This window comes from Natrix helvetica, assembly GCF_964273705.1.
Source record: "Natrix helvetica genome assembly, chromosome: 4".
Classification (NCBI taxonomy): domain Eukaryota; kingdom Metazoa; phylum Chordata; class Lepidosauria; order Squamata; family Natricidae; genus Natrix; species Natrix helvetica.
The window spans coordinates 74,597,003-74,611,085 of NC_138550.1; the positions used below are offsets into that span (position 1 = coordinate 74,597,003).

Sequence of the window (14,083 nt, forward strand, 5' to 3'; positions counted from 1 at the left end):
ACAAAAGTGTACCTTATCCAATAAAATGAGGACATACAGTTAGTATTAGGATAATTAATTTATTCACAGATAACAAAATGTAAAAAAATCTTTGGATTCTTTAAGGATTCATTGAAACTATCTTCATAGAACAGTTAAAACATTTAAAGTGTCCTTTCTTTTTTGTAATCATAAAACTAATTTGAGACTTAAAACTATTTCAGTTTCAGTCACATCCAACACATATGCTCAGCAAAGGTTCGGGACCACTCCGGAGTATATTAAAGAAACTACACAAAGAATGTGTGTATGTTAAGCAACTAAAACTCACCGGTGTGTGGGTGTGGGTGTGGGTGTGTGTGATCACATTGAAGAAATTCCATTTTGAGTTTCACATGTTTTGAGATCTGGTTCAATATATTTGGCAATTCAGTACCAGATAGCAGATCTGTCATATTGCAGGGTTTGCAAATGGAGAGAAAACTATGCTGGCAGCTGCCTCAGTGGGTAGATGATTTAAAAGAAATACCAGTGCTACTTGTATTATTCTGGCAAATTATAATAGCTAGGAAAACTCCAACAAATATAAATCAGGGTCAAAATAAATATATTTTTGTGAATTATAAACTACTTTGAAATTTTTAACTTCTGGTTTAATATATAATATTACTATATAGTATAATTATGGTATTAATTTAATTAATTACTAATTATAGTAATAATACATAGTGTTATGAATGGGATTTAGTTGATAGCTTCTTTGGTTTGGCAATCTTTATATGTCTTCTCGCTGACTGTATATGATATAATATATAAGGACATGACAACGTATAATGTTAAACCAAATTATAATATTATGTCCTCTATTCAGAAGACATACATTATAACACTACGTTCTGTATTTAGGTTCCTGTTTATTTAATATTTGTGATTTGTTTTCTACTATTATGTACAAATTTGTTTATTGCAGCCTGACCAATGCTGGGTATTAAATTATCACAAATGTCTATCAATCCAGATTTCAGACCATTTCTGCATCTGAAAATAAGTATCAAACATTAATATAAAGAATAAATTCTAGGAAAACTTAAGGATGAAAAATCATTATTTTAAAGAAAACACAAATGTTATAATATTTTGTTAACAAGAAAATAAGCTCTTATAAAAACACTATTAAAACTTCTGCTTTACTTTCTACCATTATGTAGTATTCTGATAAAGTATAAACAGTAGTAGTGGAAAATATAGGCACATTATTTGTAGGAATCATTAAATTGCCTAGATGTATTAAAGGGAACTATGTTTATTAATAACACACTGTAAAATCTAAATGTATTTTTTAATTTTTTTTGCTACGCAACATCTATTATTAAGGGTTCTTCAGACCAGAAGTTATAGTGCAGGATTATAATTTCTCATTTATTTTAGCCAACAACTAATGAAGTATTTGGTTTTTATCTTTCAGGTTTGAACATCAATGGCTTAAAGGCACAAAAAAGTAATGGAACCAGTTCTGAGCCCAGTTTTTCATCTCTGGAGAGGAAAAGCTCTTTGTCAAGGTAAAATCGTTAAAGTGTTTCATTAGTGAATTGTTTCACTATTTCTAAGAAATGCCTCTGGGAATTTCATGGTATCCTGACAACAATATTTTGATCTCTGGGCTACAGTTCAGATTCGTGTTTCTAAAATAATATAATTAAACACAAGAACACCTTAGAAAATATTTGTACTAAAGCCAGGTATTGTTTTGCAGCTGTTATTTTAAGACTCCATTGACATCTCAGTGAACCACAGATTAGTATGTACAGCTGCTCTCAGTAGGACTACTTAGAGACTAGACAATGGAAGTTGTCGAGAAAAGGGCAGACATAAAACATAAAGTCTTCAAGAAATAAAATGGTGCGTCATCTCCTGGACAGAGTTGAGATGTAAATGAATTTCAGCTCAATTCCTGTTTTCATATTCACTAAAATGCTAGATTATCTGGTTTTTGGTTTTTGGTTTGTAATTTCAAATTGAGAGCATTTAATTAATGCCCTTGTTTTTCCTAAAGAGATGCAATTTATCTACTCCCCCTCTCTCTCCCCCCGGGTTCTTTGGGTGATTTTGTGTTACACTTTTTTCTATCAGCAGCATGATTCAAATTGCTAGCAATCAAGAGGTATAAGTAAATGAAGCATAGTAAATAATTCTGGAATTTTAAATTGGCTTTAGATTGTTACAAAATTGTCAACACATTTCCATAGCCTGATTGTGCTGCTCTGTTTGAAAGTCTCATTTGTATTTTCTGATCTTTTTGATTATGTTATACAATAATATGCCTGTACCTACTTAGTAACATTTATAACATTTTTTTTAAATTTTAACTATAATTATGTAAAATTGGTACTATATAGTCATGGAATAAAATTAATTAAGCAGCCTATAGAATAAATAGCAATGCACTTTATACATTGTACAGTGCAATTATTTTCAGATCTGATTTTCAGGAAGTTGGAGAATAATACTTTATGAAATTAATTTGTTAAAATATATTGGTTATATTTTCATTTCATAAGTGATTGCTATTTGAAGGAATAATAAGCCAAAGAAATATCTTCAAATACTGTTTGCTATATAAAAAGAATAAACATGTTGTAAACACTACCAACGTTTTAAAAAAATGTTCAGGAAACATGCTTTGAATTATAATATGAACAAGCACTTTCTTATACTTATTAAATTACTGTTCATATAATGCATGCTCTCTAGCATAAGGAAGCAAGGAACATTCTTATTCTAATAGGGAAAAAATCATTGCACAGTATAACATGAGTTAGTAATTATTTTTAAAAACACTTGCATTTTAATTTTCTCTATAAGGAAAATAAAGATCTTTTAAAACCACATTGATTAGTAACATTTCCAATCTTATATTGGCTGCGTCTCTTATAAAGATGTTACAAATAAAGTACAACTAAAGTGTGAAAGAAGGGATAAGGCTCATGTATTTATTGACAGTTTGGATACAGAGAAATTTCTTGCAGGCTGATGTCTAAAGATTCCACTTATTGTTACTTCTTGCACCTTCATGCTATTACAAGTGGTCTTGAAAACCAGTATTTGAAAATAAACATAACAGTCTAGTACCGCTGTGGTACGTTTAATTCACACCCACCCACCCTCCCATAGTGTTTAGTCACTGAGCTGATGAGCGATTCGTGAAATACCCTGATGGACCTAATTTTTTAAAAAAATGGCTTCCACTGATGTCCTACAGACAATAATTATGATGTGCTAGTTAAGCCCAAACTACAGCTGAGGGATTTTACGTTAAAGCAGGGGCTTGGGCGCAAAAATGCATTTATAGCTCTTTGTCTGGCACCTCATTATGCGTGGACCTGATTCATTAAGTAATTGGTTTGCAGTTGTTTACATGAGTATTAAGGCTTTTATTCAGCAGTCTTTGAGAGATACATTGTGCAAATGTTGCATGTTATGAATGCAGAATGAGGGGCAGTGGACAAGTCCTATTGGCTAAACACTGCACTCTGTTGAAAAGCAAGTAAAAGAGATTGGGTGCTGCTTTGCATAGCAATGACTTTCTTAATAAGCTTTACAGATTAATACACACAAGCTATAAAAGATGCAAAGAGATACTCTTAGCACATTTATCCATGCTCATTTCACTATTATGGCACTGGAGATGGGAAGAATTGAGTGCTTTCATATTCTTTTTTTCCAGCGCAACTTCAGTGCATGAGACTTAATAGAATCCAATGTTTATTGTATTATAAATTGTGGGGGAAGTAGGCAGACCTGCAACAGTTTATTATTAAAGATTCTTTCAATGTAAATCTTTTCCACCATTGTGAGTCCAACAGCAAAATCATTTTGTGGTTGAGTGGGGATGAAAGGCATAATGTACGAAGGAGTGAGTCTTAATAGAAAGCTGCTCTCCGATTGAAGGCCACTTGTTCCCTTTTGTATGGAAGTGCATGCCACAGCTTCCTCTTCTCCAACAAATATTACCCTGTTGTATCCTAGCTGAAAACAATTTTCTTGCCAGAGTTCCACTGTTTAGTACAACAAATACACTTAAACTTGGACACAAACTTTCTAACTTAATTATTACATTACATTCAAAGGAAAAATATTGATATGAAACAAATGATCCAAATGTAGCATATCCTTAGTAGTTATAGCATAATTATTAAACTAATGGTTGCAGCAATGTGTGTGGCATTTGACTGCTCTGTAGCAATACAATCAGCCAGTGGATGTCAGTAGCAGACTGTCCTTGCAGGTTTGGGCCAGATGCAGTGTCTTGTCTTAGAGGCCTTTTCTATTGCAACATCTGAATTAAAAAAATAAAACCCAAAATATTTAAGTTAGCTTCCTGAAGTATGCCTTAAGTTTTCAGTATTCTTTTATTTACCAAGTTATCTATTAAGGACAATATGCTTTTGAGTTTCATAAAATTCTTATCTGATTGACTATTTAAATTGGCTTTTTAAACAGAAGTGTCTTTTTCTTTAAATATTTTATTCACTTGAATTAATTGCTAGTTACCACTTGTAGTTCTTTGTACTGATGATTTCAAATATAGCCTCTGATAAATGCTTCATTTTAATCTTCACAGATAACTACAATGACCAGTAGGGGTCACTGTTTATTTGCTAAATCCAAGTTGCATTCCTCAGTCTATTTCCAAATGAAATTTATTTTAGCAACTATTCAAATCTGGGCTGAGTTTTAGTTTCAAAAAGCTTCAGGGCTGTTGGTATCAGCTTATCTCCTTGGGAGTAGAAGAATCTTTTGATGGCCATTGTAGATTTTGATGACATTTACATAAGATGCTCAAGGTGGGCTTTTCTGGATTCTCTGTTCATGGAAGACATAGCTCAGATATTTAAAGTAATGTTTGATTTTTTTTCAATTCTTCTCAATTATCCAAGCCCACTGTTTTGGTTACTGATTGAGAATCATTATTTTAGATTTCTGGTAGTTTATAAACAGCCTGTTTCTCAACTATACTATCCCCACATTAGCAATATAAAAGAATGAGACAGTTGTTGCTCATATTCTTCTCTTCCTTTAAACCTTCTGAATAAATGTGACTAAAGATTATTGTGGCACTAGTCTACTGAAACTACAGCACAGCACAGTTCAAAACACTGATAAAAGGAATAGCCTCATAGATAGAAGCAGATGAATGACTTTTGCCTTAATACTGCTTAAGCTAAATAAGCTTTTCCCTATGATCATTGAAGACATATTAAAATATGAAGAGGTAGTGAATTTTGAAATTAATTTTAGAAAGACAATAGCTTTGTTCATCAACATCAGTCCCAAATTAGAGAATGAGGTAAGTGTTAAATAATCCTTTAAGATTGGTCATAAATGGATTATCTTAGACTTTAAATATAATTTTTCTCAGTTGTGTATACTAATTCTTGAACTAGAAGAAAGGGAGCAATATCAGGGCCAGATTTTTAAAGTGCAAACTTAGTAATTAAAGTACTTATAAGTATAGATGGTTGGTGATAAAAAGAGAAATGCTTTATGGATGCAGAAATCATTGAGGTCCTTAAGTTCTTAAAAGAAAGGAAAGTTTACTGAAACTAATGCTCTGATGTGTTATACTCCAATTTCTTTAGCATAAATGTCAATATAAGAATTGTTGAAGGAGATATGGTAACATTAGAATAGAATAGAATAGAATAGAATAACATTGGAAGGGACCTTGGAAGTCTTCTAGTCCAATCCCCTGCTTAGGCAGGATACCCTACACAACTTCAGACAAATGGTTGTGCAATCTCTAAAAACTTCCAGTGTTGTTACAACTTCTGGAGGCAAGTTGTTCCATTGATTAATTGTTCTCTAACTGTCAGGAAATTTCTTCTTATTTCTAGGTTGCTTCTCTCCTTGATTAGTTTCCACCCACTGCCACAAAGAAGACTTTCTCTTCTTTGTGGCAGCCCCTGAGATATTAGGACACTGCTATCATGTCATCCCTAGTCCTTCTTTTCATCAGACTAGACATACCCAGTTCCAGCAACCATTCTTTATGTTTTAGACTCCAATTACCTAAACATATTTGTTGCTCTACTCTGCACTCTAGTCTCAACATCTTTTTTACATCGTGGCGACCAAAACTGGGTGCAGTATTCCAAGTGTGGCCTTACCAAGGCATTATAAAGTGGTATTAACACTTCACGTGATCTTGATTCTATCCTTCTGCTTATGCAACTGTGTTGGCTTTTTTGGCAGCTGAAGCACATTGCTGGCTCATATTTAAATGATTGTCCACTAGGACTCCAAGATTCTTCTCACAATTACTACTATTGAGCATTCTGTTTTTCTTGCCTAAATATAGAACCTTACTTTTTTCACCATTTAATTTCATTTTGTTAGATAACGCCCAATGTTCAAGTCTGTCAAGATTCTTCTGTATCTTAAGCCTATCTTCTGGAATGTTGACTATTCCTGCTAGCTTGGTATCGTCTGCAAATTTGATGAGTTCCCCATCTATCCCCTTGTCCAAATCATTGATGAAGATGTTGAAGAGAAACTGGGCCTAAAACAGAGCCTTGGGGTCCCCCATTGCATACTTCCTTCCATGTAGATACAGTTCCATTGAGGACTAACATGAGTGCAGTTGGTCAGCCAGTTACGAATCCATCTGGTGGTGATGCTGTCTAACCCACATTTTGTAAATTATATCGACAACATTCTTCTGGTCCACTAATTTTGTTACTTTGTCAAATAATGCAATAAGATTAGTCTGGCATGATCTGTTTTTGACAAACCCATGTTGGCTTTTGGTTATTACTTTTTTTGTTTCTAGGTGTTCTCTGATTCGTTGCTTGATTATCTTTTCCTGAATCTTTCCTGATATTTAGGTCAGGTCTGGTTTTTTTCCCTTTTTTGAAGATAGGAACTACACAACTGCTCTTTTCCAGTCCTCTGGCAGTTCCCTGGTGCTTCAGGATCTTTGAAAGATGTAATTCAGTGGTTCTGAGATCTTGTCTGCTAGTTCCTTCAGAATCTTGGGGTGTAATCCATTTGGTCCTGATGATTTGAACTCATCTAGGGTAGACAGGTGCTCACTTATCATTTTCTTCCCTATTGAAACATACTGGCATGTTTTAGTAGATCATTCAGATTTGAAAATTAGTAATTTTCATTTTTCTCCCCACACTTAACCAAAACAAAAACAAGCCCCCCCTCCCACCATATCTAAATTTTGGCTTGTTTTACTTTGGGGGCTTGCAAAAGGGGTAGATGAGGTCCATGGAGGTAAATAAGCATCTGTTTTTTGTATTTTTGCTTGTGGATTGTGCATTAATAGTAGAAGATTCAAAACTGTCAAAATGAGTATTTCTTCACATAGCACAACTATAGAATTTTATAAAAAGTGGAGTAATTCATAAAGGGAAGATGTTTTTAACAATAGAATACATTATGAAATAATGTTCTTTATTGAAAAGCATGGTAGGGAGATACTTCTTCCTTTTGAGTGGTTTGAGTAGAAATCATTTCCTTATTCAAGCCCTTTTTATTTCTGGATTCATTTAGCTGCTCCAACTAGGATTTATGTAAATTGTGTAAAAATCCATAAGACAAAGTGATAAAATCAGCTTTTGAAGATTGACAAGGTATTCTGTGTTTCACTAATGAAGAACTCGTAAACCTTGTATACAAAATGGGTTTATGTGACATTGTGGCATGCTGCCTACTTGTAGCTGTGGAAAAAGTAGACATCTATCAAGCTTCCTATGAAAATGAAGTGTTTTGAACTCAGCTATGCAGTTTGTGCCTACATTATTTAAGGTTAAAAACTCATAAAACAAATTGACAGATGGTTTATTGTAGAACATTGAAGAGCTAATTTTTAATTATGAAAGATTTTTCTGCAGTAATTTGTTTAACTCTAATTGGATATCTGTGACTAGAATCGGACTCTTACCTGTTTGTACCATATCACTCCTCCTAACATAAACAAGTTACTACAACTGGCATCAGAATGTATAACAATTGTGGCTATACAGAAGTGGCAAAGGAAGACCTGGGGGGATGAATACTGTAAATGGAGTAGGAGTGAGCATTTACTCCAATCAGATGGGAGGATTTTGGAAACCTATCATAGATGACAAGAAAATAGTCTGAAGTATCATTCATGATCATAATTTTAATATATTGAATTGATACATATGTATATTTATACATTTGTACATTTATACATTTAGTCTATGCTATTTCCTACCTTCCCACATCATATATATACATGCATATAAACATTTTTCTTATATCCGAAGTGTCTGAACCTAAAAATATGAATACAGATGCTGCTGCACCACTGTACAATATGAATTTCTTCACGTTAGCCATCATTATGCAGACATCTTACAATAAGTATTTGACATTTCTTTCAACATGCTTATAGCAGTTCTGTGGAAATCTTGAAAAAGAACAATGCATTATTTCAGTTGGACACTTTCATAATTATAGTGTTACTGTCATCTGAACACCTAATCAGATATTCCCCCCTTCCCCCATCCCTAATCTGTCCATAACCTGAACTTTTAGGTCTTTCAACAGTGCTCTGTAAATGAGTCCATCCAATTTACCACATTTTTGGGAGTATAAGACACACCAAGATTTTGAAGAGGCAAATTTTTTAAAAAACGTTTTTGCACTCTGCAGACCCAAAACGTTCTGTTTTTTGCAAAAATGGGCCCGATGTTTTTCAAAAAAAAGGTCATGCATAGCCTTTAGGAGCCTTGTAGAGTGCTCCTGGGGCTGGGGTTGGGGTGGGGAGAAACGAGCAAAAAATGACCCATTTTCAGGCATTTTTTGTCAAAACAAGGGCATGCATAGCCTTTAGGAGGCTTATAGGGTGCTCCTGGGGGCTGGGGAGGCAAAAAATGCTGTATTCAGTGTATAAGATGCACTGATTTTCAGCCTCTTTTTTTTTTGAGGGAAAAGGGTGCGTCTTATACTCCGAAAAATACGGTACTTGTCCTATTCTTCTTTCCTTATAGCTTTTCCAATATTAGACTTTCTCCTGAGAGTTAGGTCTTAGTATAGTAGATCCACAGTAGGATAATTTGAACCTGGTCATTTGTACCTCTTGTGAGAATTCTGATTTGATCTGTTCAATTATCCTTTTGTTTGTTTTCATGGCTGTCCACCGAATTTATAGAAGCTTTCTCCCACATCAACATTAAAAGCATCAATACTCTTCCTACTCTGGTTCTTTAAAGTCCAATTCCCATTTCCATTGAGTTTTGCAGAGATTATTATTACTTGCAGAAATCTTATCATTGTACATATTTTTCCAAGGCCTTCATTATGGCTGTTGTTGCACTTGGTAAATTTTTTGACTGCTTGTTCCATTATATTAATAGTTGGTTCCAAAAGGCAGAAGCTAGCCACCATTTCGATATTTTCACTGTATATTCAAAGGCTGGCAGTTCTACTTGTTGTCATTCGTTTACTCTCCTTCGTATTTAATTTTAGTTCCATTTTTAAAATGTATTCTTTGACTTTTACTAGTAGATTTCCCATAATAAATATACAGCATATAAGTTGAGGACAATGAAGTGTTCTGAGATTCCCATTTTGCTAAGCACATTCTACAGCTTGATGTGATCAATACAATTGAAGGTGTTTCTGTAATACATAGTGACTTTCATTGGATATTCTATAGATAGAACTTACTTTCAATGGAAATTTATTTCATCCAAGCTAGTAATTTTCTATAAATATGCATACTTTTATTAAACTATTTACAAACGTATGTTTCTTTGCTAATGTTTAAAATTGTTGTTCATACTGTTGTTTTTCTGAAGTACGATGTTGGTTTGCTACATGCTGGATATTCTGTATAAACATACTCAAAAATGTATAAAAACCTTAATCGAGAGAAAATGGCAAAATGGTCTGGAAACTGGAAAGTCTTAAACAGTGAAATATAAATATCATTGGTTTTGGTTAAAACTGAATTCTGAAGTTTTTAATCCACTGTTCTTAGAATTCATTCTGCTCTTAAGTTATATCTGACCTGTCCACCTGTAAATGAGCACATATATATTTTTCCTTTTTTATAGAGATGAAAATGAAAGAGGAATAATATCTACAATAAAATCTAAAGGTAAGGATATTATCAGTTGTAGTTACCTAACAAAAGACTTTTTTGCTTTCCTTTTCAGCAATAATCTTGTTAGGGCTCATGTAGTCCATGTAGTGGCATCTTGGTTCTGAGAAGTCTGAAAGAAGGAATGAAACCTTGGCATTTTTGCCCTCAAATAAATTTGTGCCCTTATGTCAGTCTTCTTTTGAGGACTACCAGAGCAAGCCCTCTAGTTTTCTTAGCAATATTTTCCAAAAGGGTCTTTTTCTTCTTTTGGGGCCAAAAGAGAGTGACTGGCTTAAGGTAACCCAGTTGCCAAGGTGGTACTAGAAAAGCAATCTCCCATACCCTAGCCAGATCCCTTTAACTGCTATATCAAACTAGCTTGTTTACAAAATAAGTTTTTCTTTTGTGACCATGGCTGTTAAAAAAATGTTGAAAGGGGGCTAATATTATCTTCATATCTATGGCATCTGCAGAGGAGTAAATGGGATCATAGTGATTATATAAGTAGCATTGTGATGCAAGCTCTATCCCAGTGATGGCGAACCTATAGCACTCGTGCCCAAAGTGGCACACAGAGCCATGTCACCTGGCACATGCGGTGTCGCCCGTTCCTCTTCCGGGTTGCTGGCGTGCATGCCCGCACAACAATCAGCTGGCCTTCGTGTGTGCAGCAGTGCCGGAAACTGAAAGAGATGGTCTTCCATTTTCCAATGTGAGAATGCGCTGGCCAGCTGATCATCACATGCGCATGCTCACCAGTAACCGGAAGACTAGCTGGCGGAAACCAGAAGTTCATTTTCCGGTGCGCGCATGCCCATTGGGCAGCTCCTCTTCCAGGTTATGGCCCAGATGAGCATGCACATTCCCTTTTCGGCACTCGGTGCTGAAAACGTTTGCCCTTCACTGCTCTATCCCTTAGGAGATTGGAGGCTAAAACATATGAATAACAGTTGCAGGAATTGGGTATGTCTACTTTAATGAAAAGAACTAGTGGTGACATGATATCAGTGTTCCAATATCTAAGGAGCTGCCAAAAAGAAGGGTGTCAATCTATTTTTGCAAGCACTTGAAGGCAGAACAAAAAGTGATGGATGGAAACTAATCAAGGAGCAAACCAACCTAGAAGTAAGGAGAAAGTTTCTAACAGTTAAAACAATCAGTGGAACGACTTACGGTTTTGGGTGCTCCAACACTGGAGGTTTTAAAGAATATATTGGACATCCACTTGTCTGAAATGGTATAGGATTTCCTGCTTGAGCAGGTTGGACTAGAAGACCTCCAAAGTCCTTTCCAACTCCGTTATTCTGTTATTCGTTTTCTATATGCATTTCAGTAACACCTCCCCCCCCCCAGGCTTGCTTTACAGTGCAATCTCCTTTCATCATTTTGATGAAAATAGTGAGAACCTGAAGATGCTGCTACTTTGTATTTTTGTCAATGACTTCCACACATATTACACATTATACGAAAAACACTTTTTTCCTGTAATATACAAAATTAACCTTGGACCATCTATCTCTGTACTGTAAATCCTTAAAGTTAATTTGGATGTGAGCCCTCCAGATATTGCTGGATTTTCCTGTACACCGCTTGGAGAGTCCAAGCAATGGGTTAATTCAGTCTGCTTGCCCTTAGGACTGAGGAACTATTTTTCCTTAAGCCACACCTCCTCCTGGTGTGCTCAATCCCCCAGAATTCTTCCTCAGTCAGCCCGTTTGGACGTATTTAGTTAGAGCTCTGAGCTAAATTGATCCTTTTTTTGGCTTGGACTCTCTAATTGCGTTTAAAGTTTTTTCTCTAATATTCCCCAACCTCGTGAGACGTTTCTCTCTTCAATTCTGCGACTTCCTTCAGTAGAATCTGCACTTGAAGGCCAGGAGGTAAGCTGGAAGGTGGTGGGGGGTGCCCCTCAGCCGATCCTCTTGGGACGGCTTCGGAGGCCTGCCGCTTGTCGTTTAAAATGGCGCGGCTGCAGCGGCGAGGTTCCTAAGTCCCCAGGCCCCTCGTTTGTTATTTTCGTCGAAGTTTTTTCGCTCCCCGGCCTGCTAGAGGACCTCTGCCGCAGGGAGGAGTGGGCGATCGTCGCCATTGCGAGGCGCGTTCGCCCCTCGCTCTCCCTTAGCCCCACGCTGTTGCGGCGGCCATTTTTAGGCGCGAAAATAGCGCGCCCAGCCATGGCCGCCATTTTGCATCAGCCTCGTTGTCAGGAGGCCGCTGGAGGTGGCAGGGCCTAGCAAGGGTTTCTCGGGCTAGGATCGCCACCTTCGCCATTTGTCTATTTTTGCGAGCGGCGCTGGTTCCTGTGCCATTCCAACGGTCATCATACCGGCTCAGGGAGGAGGCCTTAAGTAAGCGCAGGCCTGAAGATTTTTTTCTATAGTCATTCTCCTCCCTGCTTCTCCTGCGGAGCCTTGCACCTCGGTGCAGGCCCCAATCCTACCCCTGGGCCTCCGACTGGTGTGAAACATGGGATGATTTCATAGTATTGATTCGATTAATTGTATATATGGCAATTTTAACGATCATTTCGTTTTGTTTCCCATTACAGCACCCAGTCTATATCTATCCTTCTACCTTATCATAGCCTTGCTCCATCTTGTGTGGTCATTGACTATGGACCTGCCCAGTCCTCCCGATTCCCAAGACGCTAGGCCGAGCCTCTCGCAGGCCCCTAGCAAGGGTTCCTCCTCTTCGGGGAGTGGGGGGTGCGGGCAAGAGTGGTGGGGGTAGCTCTGGGAAACAGCGTTCCAGAACCCCTTCGGTAGCTGAGGCCAAGGATGCTGAAAGGCGCCAGCGGGCCCTTGACAAGCAATTCGAGAAGGCCAGACGCCAGGCAGACAGGGTGCAGTCCCTTTCAGGAGCCCCTCCCTCCCGGGAAGATCTCCAGTCGGTCCTCGCCGAGGAGGTGGAATCCCAGGACCTATCCCCTAATAGGTCTTTTGCAGAGCCGGCTTCCCCGGTCCCTTCTTGGGCCTGTGAACAGGTTCCTCCCCCTGGGGATGCTAGCATAGACGATATGCAGGGTGAGGCTTCACCCCCCCTAGAAGAGGGCTTGGATCCCGATTCTGACTCTGAGGAGTTATCGCCCCGCATGCAAGAGCTAATGGCCCGCGCCATTGCCAAGGGCATCACGGAGGCCATGAGATTCAAAAGCCCTACTGCAGCGGCCCCTAGGGGTCCCAAACCCGATCAGGCAGCTCCGCCCCCAAGCAAGCGTGCTCGCCATCCTTCCCTGGAATCCTCGGTGGTCAGCGAGGCCTCTGCCATTGAGGACCCTGACCCGGAGGTGCTAGGCCTCTCGGACGACGAGGACCTTCCCCCCGAAGCGCCCGCCTTTGCGGGTCTCTTCAAGCCCAGCCTTTTTAAATCGGTCCTTCACAAGGTCAAGGCTGCCACCAGGGTGGGGATCAAGCCCAAGCCGACCGCGCCGGCGGATGATGCCCCTCCGGCTAATCCCAATGCGGTCATGTTTGATGTGCCAGCGCCCCAGCAAGAGCTGGTTCCGGTCCCGGGGCTGTTCCTCGACTTAATCCAGCGCCAGTGGGCTCAGCCAGCCACGCAATCCTCTCCCAGTGGGGTAGATAGGAAGCTTATACTATGGAGCCAGTGTTGGAGGACCTTCTGGCCCTTCCCACTGTCGACCCGCCCATCGCTGCGCTCACTTCCAACTCCTCGCTACCGGCCGACCTCCTGGAAGGCCTTAAGGCGGAGGACAAGAAGGCGGAAAAGGCGTGCCACAAGACCCATCTGGCGGCTGCCTGGGCCATCAGGGCCTCTTCTTCCGCTTCCTTTTTTAATAGGGCCTCTGTGATCTGGCTGCGCGAGCTCCTAAATAAGCTCCCGGCGGGAGACATACGTCTCCACCAGGACGTGTCAAAAATAATCGCGGCCTCCCAGTATGCCGCTGACGCGTCCCTCAATGCCACCAAATTTGCCTCCAGGGCCCTCGGTTCTAACATAACTTCCCGTCGACTGATCTGA

General features: G+C 38.6%; 1 protein-coding gene across 1 annotated transcript in view; it reads left to right on the plus strand.

Annotated features, from left to right (window-relative positions):
- The window catches only part of KIZ (kizuna centrosomal protein), a 73,500-nt gene that overhangs the window by 54,014 nt on the left and 5,403 nt on the right, over positions 1 to 14,083 (plus strand). Inside the window, exons 11-12 of the mRNA XM_081950503.1 lie at positions 1,445 to 1,538; positions 10,074 to 10,117. Coding sequence (XP_081806629.1) covers positions 1,445 to 1,538; positions 10,074 to 10,117 — 138 coding nt within the window. The remainder of the gene's footprint in view (positions 1 to 1,444; positions 1,539 to 10,073; positions 10,118 to 14,083) is intronic.